The sequence below is a fragment of the Pseudomicrostroma glucosiphilum genome (genome assembly GCF_003144135.1).
Source record: "Pseudomicrostroma glucosiphilum strain MCA 4718 unplaced genomic scaffold BCV69scaffold_9, whole genome shotgun sequence".
Taxonomy (NCBI): Eukaryota; Fungi; Basidiomycota; class Exobasidiomycetes; order Microstromatales; family Microstromataceae; genus Microstroma; species Microstroma glucosiphilum.
Window position 1 is genome coordinate 508,062 of NW_020289921.1, and position 12,750 is coordinate 520,811.

Here is a 12,750-nt window from a genome sequence, read left to right on the forward strand (position 1 = left end):
AGTGACTTGTTGCAGTGCTCGCTTGCGAGCACTGCAGGAGGGGGATTGACGACCCAAGGTAGAGAATTCAGGCCTTGCAGACGTGGCTACGGAAGAGACTCGCTCCTCCAATTCTCGACCGATTGAAAGCCTCCACGCCATGCAAATCCGCTAGATGGAATCCTCGTGACCGTAAAGGGGCTCTACACGCCAGCGCGGGATTGTGAGCCGGGAAAAATCGAAGAGCAGAGAAGAGCTCCGCGAACTTGATACATGGGGAACAATCTTGACCCTGAAAGGCATCCTCCAGATGAGAAGTCAAGCAGCCTGGACGACTTGCGAAGAAGTTTGAAGAGAAATTGACGAGGTGACATAGGCCCAGCGAGACGTTTGCTTTTGTAGTATACATGTGGGAAGCAGAGCGTGACCGTAATCGAAGGTAGAAATCGAGAATATGTACCCAGTTTGAACATGTTGGTGATGCTTGCTGACAGACGGGAAAGCTTGCCCTTAGTGCTGCCCCTGCTGCTGATCCCGGTGCTGCTGCTGATGGTGCTGCTGCTGATGTGGATCGAAACTCAGCTGTGGGAACGCGCCTGTGTCCATATTGACAGAAAGGGCCAAAGCCGCATCCAAACCAAGACCATGGTCAAAGACGTGATGAGCAGGTGGAGGTAGACCATTTGGCGCAATGCTGGACATGGCATCGAAGGCGTGCTGGTCCATGGTCTGTTGTAGCTGCTGTAATTGCTGCATCTGTTGAGCAGACTGCATCTGAGCGTGAGCGTGGGCTTGTCCTGAGGCCACGGCGGCTGCAACTGCGTTCTGGTGATATTGCTGATGCTGCTGATGATAGTCTCGTTGGTCCGTTTCCTGCTCGACTTGAGACTTCCTGCGCTCAGTCGGCAGAGTTAGAGACAGTTCAGCAGTCTGATCTCTTTGCAGTTTCTCAATCACAGCTCGCACTTGCAGCTTGTGAAGATGATCGTGAGGCTGCGTGTTCCCTTGTGAGGCATTCGGAGTCATTGCACCGCCCAACTGGGGTGCGCTCAACTGAGGTAGGAGCCCAGCGTTTGCAGCTGCTTGAGCCTGAGCTTGAGTCTGCGCGGGCTGTTGCTGCTGCTGCTGCTGCTGGAAGGGCGGCTGATGGTCGTTCACAGGCAGCATTGGTGAGTCACCTTGGCCATCCAGATAGACGGGGACTTGCTGTGCATTGGATGGATAGGCCTCAGGTGCGGTGAAGGGGAAGTCGAACGATGGGAACAAGCCATTGCCTTCTTGACCCTGACGCGCGGGCGCCGACGCAGTCGCAGAAGCGGGGAAAGCCGGTGGCAGCATCTGAGTAGCCTGGTGAGGTAGTGCAAATGCCGCGTTGTTAGGCTGCATTTGATGCTGATGAGGTTGCACCGGATGCATCGAAGGACCGCCATTTGGGAAGGGCCCTAGGTCACCATGGGTAGCGGGCTGCGACAGAGGGTGCATGTGTTGCAAAGGAGCCCCTGGTCGACCCATGTCTTGAGGGAAATCCATCCCAGGCGGAGGCGGCATCGACTGAGATGTCACTGATGTGAGATTGGCCGACGAGTTTCCTGTTGAGTTTAGTGGATTCGCCCCAGGGTAGGGATGAGCAGGCATATCTGCACTACCTGGATTTGAAGGAGCACCTCTCCTCTCAATCTTCCTTTCGAATACTGGCTGCCGGTCCCCAATGGCGATGGCAGTAGCCATTGTGCTGCTTCTGCCGGGAGCCGAATCTTTCGGCGAGGAAGCCACTTGAAGCTCAAACTCGATCCGAAGAGTCTGTACCATACCATTGCCGTGCAGACATTGGGCGGAAACCGCTACCAATCCCCCTTGGCTGCCAGCATTGGGTGTTCCCGTCAGGCTCTTCTCTAGCGAATCTGGGATGTCCTTCAATCTCAGCCAATCCGGCTTGGTGATCACCGAAAAGGTGGGCTTGATGGAAGCTGCCGACATCTGAGGGTCCCAGACACGAAGAATCCAGTGCCAAGGAGTGTCGTGGAATGCGATCCTCTCCGCCGGGCCCACGATCTTGCGTTCAAAGCGTTGGAACTCCCATTCCTCGTCGGAAAGCTTCCTTCCTTCTACGATCCAGACGTGATTGCCTTTGCTCTTGGCTTTCCGACCATCTTCGTTGAAGCGAGAGATGTACGGCTGCGTCCAGAGGTATTGTCTGAGACGCTTAGGAGAGCATTGCTCCTCTGTGATACCGCTCCTGTACACTTCCTCTTGCCAACGATTGACAAACGCCTGAATGCGGAATTTGAAAGGACGGAAGTCCTCACTGTGATTCAATCGCGACATCCTCTTGGGCATCAATGTTTGATGGATGCCTTCACCGTGAGCATCAGAGCAATCATTGTGAGAGCAGACATAGCGCAGATAGCGATAGAAGAGGGCATCGAGGCGCTCCTGAATGTGGGGAGGCAGCGTCGGGATGGCACCCCGCCCGGGCATATCTGGTGCGTCTACTGTACCCTTCAATGTCATGACGTGAGACGACTCTGCTGCTGGAGCATTGGGGTCCTGTGTGGCCTCTGTCTTGATGCTATGATAAGTGTCGAACTGGCCATTGCCAGCGGCACCCATCAGCTGGCCTAGGGGGTCATCCATATCTTCTGTGGGAGTCCACGCCTCCTCAGCAGGCGATTGACCACCGCTATCATCGAGCCATGGAGCGTCGTCGTCGCGGATAGCTAGCAAAGGCGAGCGAGCCATGTCTTCAAACTGCCGACGGCTCGCCGAGAAAGCTTCTTCCAGAAGAGAGCGTGTGCGAGTATGTTTGATCGCCTGTGGAGTGTTGACATTGACAGGCGTGGACGGTAGCGAGTGCAGAGGTGTGTTCGATTGCTGTTGTTGCAGAGGCGTGACGTTTGCTGTGTTAGCCGCAAAGGTGGCCGTGTCTTGAGGTGACGGCGGTGTTTGGTTCGGTGTAGGACCAACGCTACCTCCGGCAGCTGGCATCGAGCCAGACCCAGAGTCGTGCCAGCCTTGCAGCTGCAGTTGAGGCTGAGTAGCGTCAGAAGGCCCCAGATTCTTGAGCTGCGGGACCAGAGGCGCTGATGTCGCGTGGAGAAGCGGCGGAGCGGCTGGCCTAATGGCTTGGAACATCTGCATGTTCATGCCGATTTCGCCATCGCGACTTCCGCTTCTTGGTCCCGTAGTGGGAGGTGCAGACGGAGGTGCCGCTGGCGGTTCAACAGGTTCGCCGTTCTTGCCCCGCATCGTCTTGATGGGGAGCTCGTCCATTGGGTTTGATGGCCTCTTTCGTATACCGGGACTCTCAGGTGGCAGTGTCACACCGGATTGGGCGCCGCTATCAGAGTGATTACGGCTATGTGGCTCTCCGCTGCTTTCGCTTGCGCCATTCTTGATCCTCGGATCGACACCAGGCTGTTCGCCGCCTCCACCGTTGTGCTGCTGGATATTGGCCAGAGATTGTGTGCCTAGCATACCAATTCTTGCCAAGCTGCGAGAAAGCTCTCCCAGGCACATTGATGACGGGCCATGGTTGCCCTGAAGGAACAAGTCCCGAGCGCTGGCAGCAAGAGCAACGACGTCGTCTAGCAGAATGCCAATCTTGGTGATGGTCTCTGGCTCACTCTGCTGGGGCGCCTGGCCATCGCCAGAAAGGCGAAGCGGGGAGGGACCACTGTGAGCCGACAGAGGCCGCTCAACGGATCTCCCGGCAAGGTCAGGTAGAGACGCAGTGCTAATCGCGCTCAGAGGAGGCCGCTGTGTAGCTGCTTGCAGCTTTGCGGCGGGCGTCGCTTCTGGGGCGAGTCGCCCGATGCGAGCTAGCGAGAGCAGCGGGGTCGGCGCGACGGGCGGCTCAGACGCTGTGAAGGGGTACGCGGCGTTGAGCTCCAATGCACGTCTCGAGTTCGATGAAGTAGAGGAGCTGCTCATTGTGCGTACGCGATGTGAGGGCTCCCCGGGATGTGTGATCACTGAGGCTGGCAACAGTTGGTCCTGTTGTGGTGCGTTCGGCGCTGAAGGCTGCTCCTGGATCACCTCTTTGCTTCCGTTGCTCTCGAAGTCCGGATCTGCGGTTCTCTGGAGAGCAATGTTCTGTAGATGGGCCTGGAGCCTAGAGGAAAGGACACCTGCGCCTCTCCTTCCCTCGATGGGGGATTGCGGAGTCGAGAGGGCAGGATGGCCATCTGTTGCCCAACTTGGGCCGCCCATTGCAGGGCTGCCGCCCAGCTGCAGCTGTTCCGTACTGAGGGAGAAGGGAGGACCCAAGCCATGAGCCATGTTCCTTTGTACTACCGACCCACTTGCACTACGATGTCGGATAGGGTCAATCATGCCCGATGAGGCGATGGCGGGGGAGTCTGCTGAGGATGCCGTAGGCTCTCCTGGGACACTGGTTACTGAAGTCACTGGTTGCCGTCCGTTCCCATTACTAGAACGCTGTGACGGTAGAGCAGCAAAGACTCTCGGCTGATGATCGGCGTGATCCTCGGTGAGAGTGGGCTGTGTGGGCGAGGTACTCGGGATCGAAGTCGGGGTAGGCTGCTGCAATTGCGGCTGCGACTTCAATTGAACGGGCTGCAGAGGAAATTGCGAAAAGTCACCGGGATTGCCAGCCGTCTGTGAGCGCCGGTGGTAGATGGAAGGCTGAGGTTGCTGATGTTGCTCCTGAAAGTCAGTCATGGGATGTGTGGTTAAGGAGCTACCGAAGTCATTGACCTCCTCCGGGCGTCTTTGGTCTGAGCCCGGGGCAGAGAAGTCAAGATCGTTAGGAGCCGTCTTGGCGGATCGACTCTGCCGTCAATCTCGAGCGGAGCGGCTCGAGATTGGACAGTGAACGACGCTGATTGCGTGGTAGAGCTGCGGGTGATCGAGCGATGATAGAGGTACTAGAGCCTAGAAAGGCAATGGATGCTGACAGTCCACTGGCTGGCTAGCTAGCTAGCGGATGCAGAGGGGATCGGTGGCTAGTTGGCCTGGCAAAAATGACAGAAAATGCCGGCGGCAGGCGCTCGCTCCTCTCGGCGTCAAAAGATCTGACTGGCGCCTTGGCCGCGCAAAGTAAGAGACGGAAGAGGACAGCAGGACGTTGGGAATGATCCTGTAGGTAGTAAGGATATGGTGGTGGAGGTAGTGGTGGTACGGGGAAGTAGGCAGGAGAGAGACCATGGATTGCTGCCGGTGTCCGAGGGCAGGCTGGGCGAGGCGAGGTGAGGAGCTCAGGAAGAAGAGCCGTGGACCGAAGGATGGTCCCACTGCGTCCGTCGTCCGGCGTCCGCCTGCCTGCCCGCCTGCCCGCCCGCCCGCCTGCTCGGACGCCCAACCCAAGCTCTTCCTCTCAGCCACTTCGGGTGCAGATGTGAGAACGCAACTCCGAGGCGGCCCACCGCGCGCGCGGACAAGCCCCCCACCCGCCGCCCCCCGCACCCACTCACTCTGTAGCTCTGGACAGTCTAGACGCCGTAACGCCTGAAATAAGTCACACACTCTACCAGCACCACCAACAGCCCCAGGCTCACGACGGTGTTCCATGGGTGACAAGTCGCCTTCAGAATCCTCTTTGCACACGCGCAGCCACCGATGTAGCCGCCCCTTCGCCGCCCTTCCCACTTCCCACGGGTAGGAGCTCGACCTGGTGACGTCGAGATCATCTCGATGGATTCTAGGGTAGAACGTTCGCATTTCACACCACGCAATTTCCACGGGCGGCGCATGTAGATTACTTGCCGAAGCGAGCCAGCCTCATCTTTCTCAACTCTTCTGCACTCATTTGTTTCGAATCCCGATCCTCATCTTCGTCCTCGTCCTCCTCGTCTTCGTCTGCCCCCTCGGTTCCTTGCCCTTGGTTCGCACTAGCCATCATCTTGCGCACAGACTCGGGCTCCGGAGTATACACGCCCCTCTCTCGTCTCTCTTCCCGCTCGCGTGCTTCCCTTTCCTTTCGCTTCGCTTCTTCCCTCATCCTCGCGATCCGCCCTACATCGGCCGGCGTGGGGCTCCTCTGACCTCGTGCAGCCGCAATGGCAGCCATGATCTCAGCTTGCTCCTCGGCACTCACTCCGCCTGATAAGTCGGGGCTTGATTGCCGTCCTTGCTGGGCGATAGAGGTCGATGATGCAGAGGAGGGCCCAGCAGCTATACTAGCCGCCAGTGCTCTTTGCAGTTCTGCATCCTCGTCGTCATAGTCTCGATCCCGTAGATCTTGGAATGCAGCAGTGGCAGCCTTCCAGGCAAGGGAGTCTTGTTCTTCGAAGTCTGCATCGATGTCCTCGTCGTCGCTCGAGATTTCGATCACATTACCGTGGGGCTGAGGACGGGTAAGCGGCATTGACGGGTTAGGTCTAGCAGCACGGCCATTCGCGGAGCCATCGAGAGCGTGCAGCTCCTCCACTTCATCTTCAATGGCATCTCCTGGGCCAACGTGATCGCGAAGGGAGGGATGCAGAAATGGAGACCGAGCAGACTCGAGACCTGCAATTAGATCCTCGTCTACGCTACGCTCTTCCAGATCGATCGCAGTGTCCCTCGTGATGCCGCTGCGGATAATCCGACTTCCGCTGCCACTTGCTTCTCCCAGCCTTGAGGGCCTGCCAGCATCTGCTCTGGAAGACGTTGCTCTCATGCTAGCTGTCAATGCCTCCTGGAGATCGTCGTCCCCTTGTCTTTTGCTCCTTCTGCGAGGCATGGACTTGGATGTGCTGGGATTGAGAGTTCCGCTGCTGGATGCTCCATGGGTGGAGCTCTCTGCTTCGGGAGATGCTAAGCTGGCTGCCAAAGCTTTCTTGAGCTCTTCGTCTTCGTCAGAGTCTGATGCATATGATTCCGCTGAGGACGCTGCGACGTCTGCGGAACATGACCTGATCTGCGAGACAATATTATGTGCCTGTTGTGTATCCGCCGATGTCGGTCTGACAACAAAGACTGAGTATCCTTCGGTCTGACTCTGATCCAGGAGTGCTCCCAAGTAGCCAGTACCGACTGCTCATCGTGAAGCGGGCGCGATTGCAGAGAACGTGGGGTCAGACGAAGCGCATTTGGCTGGAGCGTGCTCTTAAGTTCTACTCACCCCATGTGGGTTCCTTCAAGAAGCTATTGAGATTGAACCTGGGCGCATATAGACACAGCGAGAATATGTGATGTGCCAAGGTCAGCGGGCAGCTGTCAGACTACTAGACTCGTATGCGTGGCAATGGGCTCACCAGAGATTGTCGGCCCACCCAAAGCTTCGGAAACAGAACCAATGTGATTGCAAGTTGAGGATGAAAGCCAGCTGCTGTTCAGGCGCATTGTGAAACTGCCGCATGTCCGCTGAATTCCAGCGAAGGAGGGAGAGACCCCATACTTGTAGGGCAGTTTCGATGACGCCGACCGAGAAGAACCCTGAAGCGAAGCGGGAGTGAGCATGGGTAGTCAGCGCTGCAACTCGAGGGAATCCTTGAGCTCGGAAGATAGCAGGCTGATCATCAAGGCACTTACCCGTCTCGTCTGCGTTTCTACCAGCTGCGTCTCTCTCACCCCATTCGCTATCGCTCATGTTCAAATTCTCTCTCTCCAGTCCGTCCAACTGGGAGGCGATCTCTGCCAGCTGAGCGGCGTCAAAGTAGTTGCCTTGAAGGAGGTTGTTCAGTGCATGCTGTGCGCATAGCATTGAGCCTTCTTCCTGCCGCTCTGTATGGCAGTCGAAAGCGGGCACATGGTCAGCGCAGCGCCCTGGATGAGTCTTCTTTGTACCTTACTCACCATGGAGAATGGCCTTCTTGACCCTTTCTCTGGCCGCCGAGGTCATCTTGAGGTGGTAGTTGCGGTCCTAGGAAGATGTAAGGACCTCGGGAAGCTCAAGATCGTCAAAGCGCCTCACACGCGTCCCTTTCCGTGTCGGAGCCAATCCCGCCGGACTGCCGGCCGTCCAACGCTTGTGTCACTTTCACCTTCTACCAAACGCTTGACCTCGTCCCCGCCGCCGCAATGTCTGCCGCAGACCCGCGCTACTACCAGCTCTGGGCAGCTAGTGCTCCCAAGACACCAGCTGCATCCTCTTCATCTTCCACCGACAGGCCATACCGGGTGGATCTTGACGCACCCGGAGGAGTGACCTATGCGCCTTCGGAATTAGCCACCCACAATGCCAAGCGTCGTCTGTTCATCCCAAGAAAGGGAGCAGTGGACGACGAATATGATTTTGGCTATGAAATCGCACAGCGCATGCGTAGCCAGCGCGCTGCAGAGTCTAGTGACGATCGAGCGACTGTAACCGAGCAACCGTTCACTATTGGAGATGACACCTCGGCCGAAGCAGAGTCACATCAAGGCGGGGAGGCAGCACACCACAACAATCAACCACAGAGCGACGCACAACTATATGCTCAATCCGTTGCCCTCGGATCCAGCTCGAAAGACGCAAGTCGCCCAGTCGTCTCTTTTGCGGAAACGGTCACTGAAGAGACGCCTAGCGAATCTTCTTCTGCTGCTCAGGATGGATATTCGATGGCACCGTCAGATACTCGATCTTATCGCTCGACCACTACGGCGGCAGACATTGCCCGAAAGCAAGGCCTCTTTCAACAACCTACCATGGTGAGGGACGGCGCTGCCATTGTTTCGACCTTTCGTCCGCCACCTTCCATCTCTGGCGATACAACACGTTCCGTAGACCCGTGGAATGTGACTGCACTACACGGACGACGTGAATTTGAACGACTAACGGAGGAAGAGAGGGAGAAGGGTCTTACTAAGTTCGAGGAAATCTCCGGGGAGGGCAACGCGCCTTCTCTGGAAGAAGTCAACACGAATGCAGAACGCGACGCTCCTCGCTTCTCGGATGCTGCTACCATACGGACTGCCAGAAGCACAGCTACAACAATAGGAGGTGCTGAAGGCCTGCGAGTCAGAGATCTGTTCATTCCTGACCCACGACCTTACAAGCCTCTGCGTCTAGTCAGGCGGAGTGACCCCAGGCAGATGCTTGTACTGGCTTCGGGCGTAGCGCTCAGCCATAAGGAGCTACAGCAGGTCAAGCTCATGGAAGCTGCAGCCGCCGCTGGGGCTACAAAAGACTTATGGAAAGAAGAGCAGCGCAAGTCTTTGCTGGCTGCTCTAGGCGGCGACGATGCGTCCGACCTTCGAGGCGGTCTTGGCGTCTATTATTGTCCACCCGACCCGACCACTCCCTCGGAGTCAGAAGAGGCCTCGCCGCGATTCGATGCTAATTTCTCAAAGCGGATGGAGCGTGTCAGCTTCCCTCATCAAACCACTGCGAGGCGAGCTGCTCTGCGGGCTGTTGTTGCAGCTTTGGAGTACATCAGATGGGAGGAGGAAGGCTTCGACAAGATCGTCGTTGGAGTCGCCCAGAGTTGGATCGTGCGAGGTATCACCAATGACATTCACGAATGGAGGAATAATGGGTGGCGGCTAAATCGACAGACTGTTCTGGGCATGCCGGGGGATTCCGTCCCTGATCAAGACCTATGGGAGCTTCTGGACAGAATCGTCAGCGACTGGGAAGAGATCGATTGCTCCATTCGCTTCTGGCAGTTGAGTCGAGAGGAGTTGTCACCGGCTAGACTACTGGCCGAGGCGGGCGCTCTGAAGGAGGACCAACAGGCGCAGATTGTCAAGTGGACCAAGAAGCCGCGGAAGTTCCACTGAGAAAGTACTGATTGCATTGGTGTAGCTGACCACGACTATCGCAATGTGAATGGCTTGCACCAGCTCTGCCTCCGAGTGATCTAGCCAAGAAGTCTCTTGTCTGTCCTTGCCTGGCAAGCAAAGCAACCGAGCGAGGGAGCGTTGCCGAGTGGTCGAGGTGGCTGGCTGGAGTGCCGTCGGCGGTGGTGGGATGCGCTTCTATGCAAGAGAAGGCAGGTGTGGCATGTCAGGCACTTGGGCCAACGACGCCTCCAGACGCGTTCCAACTCCGATGCTGTTTGTTGTTCCCTGCTCCAGCGTTGGCCTCCCCTTTCTGGCAGCGGCCCCTATTCCCACCTTTTGCCCCTCTCAGCATACGCATTCTCCCTCCTTGTCTCCTGTCAGTCCCTCTTCATCACTCTCACACTCGTCTCCTCCATTCTCTTCCATCCTTGCGACCACGGCTTCCGTATCTTTCCTTCGCTCTTTCGTCTTCCCATCTCTACAGACTCCTGTGCTGGTCGCTTGACGCTACCCACGGCTTGAGTCACCCACACTCCTTCACCTCACCCTCATCTCAGTGGTCTGCAACCTAACGCCTTTCCCTCGAAGACCCAGCGACCCGCCTATCAGTTGAGCTAATCTCAGCTAGAATCGTCGTCTTCTCATCGAGATTACACTCCACTAGTATCCAAACATGACTGCCGGTGACAGAATGCACGCTCGAATGGAGCGACATCGACAGATGCAGCAAGAACGCAAATTGCGCCCCGAGGGAGCTTTCTCTGGGCCATGGGCCCAGAATGTTGTCGAGAGGGATGGCAGCGAGCTGGCAAGGAGGATCCGCGCCGATGTAGAGAGGAGGCAGAGGCTCAAGTTGGACGACGGAGACGAGGGCACAGACGAAGACACAACTATGCCCACGTCATCAGCCACTACCAGCACTTCCAGCTCTCGTAGTGAGTACAGGCGCTAGGCAGCCACAAGTCTGAGATTGTTCTGGGCTACTAACTTCATGCTCACCCCGGCGTCTCTGACCACAGCTACCTCGTCCAGTTCTACGCGAACCACAACTGCAGCCACCAAGACGGTGACATCGTCGTCTAGCGTGACAACACCTTCCTCAACGAGAGTGATCGTCACACCATCTTCGACGTCGACATCGTCAGCTCCTCGCACCTCATCCTCCTCTACCTCATCGACCTCGTCAGAGGACGTAGTATCGACATCCTCTTCCAGCTCGCGTGCAGTCGCGACCACCACGGCTTTGTCTTCTTCAAGTGGCACTACCAGTCTTGCGCTGCCGTCTATCACTACTGCCACAAGCTCCAGGGGCACATCTGTCCAAGTGATTACAGAATCAGCGACCGCAGCCACGGCAAGTGCCACGGCAAGTTCCACCGCAGCTGCCAGTAGTGGTCCAGGCGTAGGTCTCATTATCGGCATCGTTGCAGCTGCTTTGGCGGGCGTAGTGGTCGTGGCTGCAGTCGTCGGATTCCTCGTCAAGAAGGCCAGTCGCAAGACTGAACCCTTCGAAGGCGATCCGTTTGACAAGGACGAGTTCCGAAGGCAGTCTGCTATGATTCCCGAAGGCTTCGAAAGCGATGATGGACACCGCTCAATGGTAGAGCGCGACTTCGATCCATCAGGCTATGGCGGCGATGACGGCGGCTATGGTGGGCACGTACTTTCAGCTGGCGGCGCCGGTATGATGGCTGGCGCCGCCGGGGCATACGGTGGTTCTTACAATGAGAGCGGGGCTCCACGACCTCCTACGATGCTGGCCCGCCATGCTGATGCCTACCGAGACTACCAAGTGCAAGACTCTGTGGGTCCGGGCGCTCCGTACGAAGCTGCTTTTGCCGCACCACCACAATTTCCCCAGATGGCCTACGGTGGAGAGGATCCATACTCTCTAGCCGGTGTAGCCGGTGGCATGAAGAAGATGCAGAATATCGACAATCCTTACGCCCACCTCGATCGAAGTCTGTCGGCGTCGCAATTCCACGCTGCGGAGGCTGCCAACTACTACAACAACCGCAACGTCAGTGGTAATTCTCAAGGGACGCAACTGCAGCGCAACGGCAGCGGCGGCACAGCCAGTGGCAGTGACGGCGGCTACGGCCGATCTGATGCACAGGATGCAGCAGCCCGACCTACGAGCTACGATGGTAACCGGTCTGGAACGCCCGAACTGCCGAATGTGCAACAGACCTACGCACTGGGCTCTGAAGAGGGACACTCGTCTGACCCTTCTGGCCGTCAGTCTGCCATGGGCACTCTCGATTACCCAACGATGCTGAACCCTTATGATGAACAGCAGTACTACCAACATCAGCAACAACAGCAGCAGGAGCAAGAGCAACAACAGCATGGCATGCCAATGTCCTCCTCACCGCCTCCTGCGCTGCAAGTTCGCAATCTCACCGGTAGAGGTGACGGACAAGGGGGCAGGTACGATCAATATGGCAACCGCGGTGACAATCGCAATTCGGCAGCCTCAGAGAATAGCGATACTGCTTACGGCGGAGTCTACTAGAATGGACAATCAGACCAGCACCTCGCAGCTGAGCGCAGTGAATCAACGATAGCCGGTCTATCTTCCGGGCCAGTCCTCTCCACTAGGATAGAGGGCGCCCATTTCTATGTCAAATGTTCGCCTTTTTCCCGCTCGCACCTTACCACCGCGCTCTTGGTCTATATCGATCGTCCGGACACTTCCTTGTCTTTTGTGCGCCGCTCGCGACTGGAACTCAGCGCGAGGCCACCTTTTTCTCCTCCACTTGTTGTTGTCATGCCTATCTTCTTTCAGTTCTTGTCTTTCCCTCTTTCTCGACATTCTTTACGGCTCCCATTCATCATTCGGAATTCAGCGTAGAAGACAATCCTTGCTTCCGTGTCCTCCGAAATCTTGTGACCTCCACCCTGCTTCCGAAACTCGCTCGCTTCTGACAGAGCTGATCTACGGCAATCTCTCTCGGATGGCTTTGCCACTATCTGGTGATCGAGAAGGTAGTGAGTGACAAGCGACTTGACCAAGCGAGGTCACCTGGACTCCTGCGCGAGGCTCCGATCCCAGCCTTGTTGGCACCAATAGCTTGGGCGAAGGGCGAGGGGCTCGGTGAGCTGTATACGTCTGCGTCGCGTGGC

General features: G+C 57.0%; 4 protein-coding genes across 4 annotated transcripts; 2 read left to right on the forward strand and 2 right to left on the reverse strand.

The window, feature by feature from the left end:
* Positions 1-135: 135 nt before the first annotated feature.
* BCV69DRAFT_218353 (hypothetical protein) lies at positions 136-4,784 on the reverse strand. The gene has a single exon (XM_025489800.1). It carries the CDS (start codon positions 4,657-4,659, stop codon positions 490-492), a length of 4,170 nt encoding a protein of 1,389 aa, XP_025347236.1. The 5' UTR covers positions 4,660-4,784; the 3' UTR covers positions 136-489.
* An 853-nt stretch (positions 4,785-5,637) lies between these two features.
* BCV69DRAFT_283610 (Josephin-domain-containing protein) lies at positions 5,638-7,798 on the reverse strand. The gene is made up of 5 exons (XM_025492773.1): positions 7,717-7,798; positions 7,453-7,644; positions 7,176-7,356; positions 7,043-7,080; positions 5,638-6,954 (listed from the first exon to the last, which is right to left on the reverse strand). Exons 1-5 carry the CDS (start codon positions 7,760-7,762, stop codon positions 5,696-5,698), a joined length of 1,716 nt encoding a protein of 571 aa, XP_025347237.1. The 5' UTR covers positions 7,763-7,798; the 3' UTR covers positions 5,638-5,695.
* A 113-nt stretch (positions 7,799-7,911) lies between these two features.
* On the forward strand, positions 7,912-9,691 carry BCV69DRAFT_283611 (hypothetical protein). The gene has a single exon (XM_025492774.1). The coding sequence runs from the start codon at positions 7,942-7,944 to the stop codon at positions 9,619-9,621; it is 1,680 nt and encodes a 559-aa protein (XP_025347238.1). The 5' UTR covers positions 7,912-7,941; the 3' UTR covers positions 9,622-9,691.
* An 872-nt stretch (positions 9,692-10,563) lies between these two features.
* Positions 10,564-12,366, forward strand: BCV69DRAFT_218540 (hypothetical protein). Its single transcript, XM_025489802.1, has one exon. It carries the CDS (start codon positions 10,616-10,618, stop codon positions 12,137-12,139), a length of 1,524 nt encoding a protein of 507 aa, XP_025347239.1. The 5' UTR covers positions 10,564-10,615; the 3' UTR covers positions 12,140-12,366.
* The last annotated feature ends 384 nt before the right edge of the window (positions 12,367-12,750 follow it).